Here is a 3798-nt window from a genome sequence, read left to right as displayed (position 1 = left end):
TCCAGTTCTAGGCAACACAGAATGGGGTGACTTTTATTATTATTTCCACAACAGGTATATTAATGACAGTAAAAAGTTGAAAATTAGTGGTATCCTGTAGTCACTATTCATTGATTCACTGGGATACCAAAAAACATTAAAAAAAAAGGTTTCTTGCTGTTCTCGGGTTGAATATTGATATGCGATTAAAATGCGATTAATCTAGATTAATTAATCGCAAAGCCTCTAATTAATTAGATTTTTTTTTTAATCGAGTCCCAGCTTTAGTTTGTATTAATGTGCATCTATTTTGATATTACAGTGTATGGCCTACTAACACTCTTTTGGTAGAGAGTGTGTAGGTGAGTGTTTTCTACTAACACTAACCTACACTTTAATAATTGTTTGCATTGTGATAAAATTGTATGCATGTTCATTGCTGTATTATTTAATTACATGTCTACTGGCCACCTGTGCACCAATGCATGTGAGGTGACCTACAGTAGGTTAGTAGTAAACATAACATAACATAATAAAATTCCCTATGGGAGCATGAACCATTGTAAAGATTCCGTCTTCTTTTTTGAGTGATGCAACCACTCCCTTATGGAGCTATGTGTGTGGGTGGCTGGCTGGGTCTGCACAAAAACAGCATGGTTGTTTTTCACCACCTGTGCGCAACCTAAAACACAAACGCATATATTAACTGTATATATGATGATTTTGTGTGTGCCAGTACAGTACAGTGACAGTACAGTAGAGGGTACAGTAGAGGGACCCCCACACGGTAACTCTGTAATTTCTCTACCGTTCCTGTGGTTCTGGAACTTCCATGCGTGCGTGTGTGTCTGCGTGCGTGCGTGGTTAATCTTGCAAACCACTGGATCGATCAGCACGAAATGTGCACGGCACATTGACACTATAGGGCACATTCCTGAATATCTTTCACATGTTGTGAACTCATACTCTGAGATCAAGTGTCCCACCAATCCAAATATGGAGTTGCACACTGACGTCATCAACATGATATCATCAACATGACATCAGAGAGTAGCAGTCCTATGGTATCCCTCGTGCTCCTGTCCGCTGACACTCTTAAAGCACCGACACTCACGGATATAGAGGAGATGGCAGATGCTCCACTGATGGCTACGGAGGCGGTCCTTAAACAGAGCGAGGACCTCCCGGAGGACACTCCCAGGATCCGGGGCTATGACTTCAACCAGGGGGTGGACCACCGGGCTCTGCTCCGCTCCTACCTCACCACCGGCTTCCAGGCCAGCAACATGGGCTTGGCCATCGAGCAGATCAACACCATGATAGAGAAGCGTCTGGAGGAGCCGGCGGCGGCGGCGGAGGGGAGCGAGCGGACGGCGGTCTCCAGCTCCTCCCCCGCCGCCCGCCAGACGGGCTGCACCATCTTCCTCGGTTACACCTCCAACCTCATCAGCTCCGGGGTCCGGGAGAGCATCCGCTACCTCGCCGAGCACAGGATGGTGGACGTGATCGTGACCACGGCCGGAGGCGTGGAGGAGGACCTGATCAAGTGCCTGGCCGACACGTTCCTCGGGGACTTCGCCCTGCCCGGCAAGGAGCTGCGCCAGAGAGGCATCAACAGGGTGGGGAATCTCCTGGTCCCCAACGGCAATTACTGTAAGTTTGAGGACTGGCTGATGCCCATCTTGGACCAGATGGTCCTGGAACAGGATACCGAGGGAGCCCGTTGGACGCCGTCCAAGATGATCCACCGTCTGGGCAAGGAGATCAACAACCCCGACTCTGTTTACTACTGGGCCTACAGGAATGACATCCCGGTGTTCAGCCCCGCCCTGACGGACGGCTCCCTGGGAGACATGATCTACTTCCACTCCTACAGAAAGCCAGGTTTGGTGTTGGACATAGTAGAAGACATCCGCAAATTGAACGGCGCAGCTGTGTTCGCCAAGCGGACGGGGATGATCATCCTGGGAGGTGGTCTGGTCAAGCACCACATAGCCAACGCCAATCTGATGAGAAACGGAGCTGATTATTCAGTGTACGTCAACACTGGTCAGGAATTCGACGGGTCCGACTCCGGGGCCAGACCTGACGAGGCCGTGTCCTGGGGTAAGATCAGAATGGACGCCAAGCCTGTGAAGGTTTATGCAGATGCTTCTATAGTCTTCCCCCTGCTGGTGGCTGAGACGTTTGCATTTCACGCAGACAAGATGACTGCCAACAAGACTAGAAATTCCACATCGCCGTTGAACACGTCGACACAAACCAGTGGCCATTTACATCCATGTCTGTCCATGTCTGTATAGTATACAATGTTGTGAATAAAGACTTTGAAAGAATTTAATGAACAGGCCACAGTGACCCTTTGGTGACTTCTTGTGTAGGTCTAGGTCTTTTGTAGCACAGTGGTTAGTTATCTAACAAACCACTGTGGACCCTTATACGAGTCCATTTGGGTCCATTTGTGCATTCTTAAGTGTTACCAGTGAGCCAATATGCATAATATATGCAATATTTGCACCCTGACTCTGTTTGACCAGGATGGAGCCAGATTAATCTAATAAGAGAGTGGCGACACCCTTTGATCTCCCTGCTATGGGCTATAGTTCCAAACATTGGAACTATTAAATTGAGATTGAATGAGCACTTCCGCATTCAATTGTTACAATAGGAATCAACGCTATAGTGTCGCCACTCTCTTACTCGATTACTCTGGATGGAGCATAGCTTTATAATCAGTGTAATTGGTGCGACCTGTGAAGGAAGGAAGTGGGAGAGGCCCAATTTCTTTCCAACATGGCTGCTGTGCAGAGAGAGCCTATTGCCTATTATTCCTCCCGCTTCAAATGCTATCAGTGCAGTGAGTGCACTGAAAGGGACAAACGCATGTTTAATCAGTGCATCGATTGCTCTCAGTATAGCCGTCTACTGACCTATCAAGATCTCAGGGGCTGCATTCAGTGCGTTGATCACGGCTACTGTTTTGACAGCGACAAAACTGGCGTACGTGGACGGTAAGTCTGAAATGAGGCCAGGGGACTTGATTTGTCCCTTTCAATACATTGTTAGCATTCGAAGCGGGTAGTTGTATAGCCGGCCTTTTCCTGCTTATCATTATTCAGCACCATAGAGCGAGGATAAAAACATTCAGCACCATGGAGAGAGGAACAATAACATTCAGCACCATGGAGAGAGGAACAATAACATTCAGCACCATGGAGAGAGGAACAATAACATTCAGCACCATGGAGAGAGGAACAATAACATTAACATTCAGCACCATGGAGAGAGGAACAATAACATTCAGCACCATGGAGAGAGGAACAATAACATTAACATTCAGCACCATGGAGAGAGGAACAATAACATTCAGCACCATGGAGAGAGGAACAATAACATTCAGCACCATGGAGAGAGGAACAATAACATTAACATTCAGCACCATGGAGAGAGGAACAATAACATTCAGCACCATGGAGAGAGGAACAATAACATTAACATTCAGCACCATGGACATAGGAACAATAACATTCAGCACTATGGAGAGAGAAACAAAACGTACACGCAGAGATTCCCAAATTCTTTCCTAGGGACCCCTAAATAGCTATAGCCTCTGACTGCGGCCCCCTACTGCAAATTGGCTCAAGAAAGAATAAAGAAAATCTGTGTTTACTTTTGTCTTTAATAAGTTAATTATAGTTTTTGTATCAAGGCACAATTATATGATATTTAATGAAAGTTAGATGAAAAAATGTCCAGTCATGTGTTGTGTTGTGTTGTGTTGGGCCGTGCGTTGTGGGCGGAGCCGGCGGCGGTGGCGTT

At 46.8% G+C, this 3798-nt stretch overlaps 1 protein-coding gene across 1 annotated transcript; it reads left to right on the top strand.

Moving 5' to 3' along the window:
* Positions 1-1106: 1106 nt before the first annotated feature.
* On the top strand, positions 1107-2282 carry LOC310871232 (deoxyhypusine synthase-like; the record flags this gene model as incomplete). Its single annotated transcript, XM_083782722.1, has 1 exon — positions 1107-2282. The coding sequence occupies one exon, from the start codon at positions 1107-1109 to the stop codon at positions 2280-2282; it is 1176 nt and encodes a 391-aa protein (XP_083638848.1).
* Between the last annotated feature and the right edge of the window lie 1516 nt (positions 2283-3798).

This window comes from Protomyctophum parallelum (genome assembly GCF_964188405.1).
Source record: "Protomyctophum parallelum genome assembly, chromosome: 14".
NCBI classification, from domain to species: Eukaryota; Metazoa; Chordata; class Actinopteri; order Myctophiformes; family Myctophidae; genus Protomyctophum; species Protomyctophum parallelum.
This window is presented reverse-complemented; position numbering and strand designations above follow the sequence as displayed.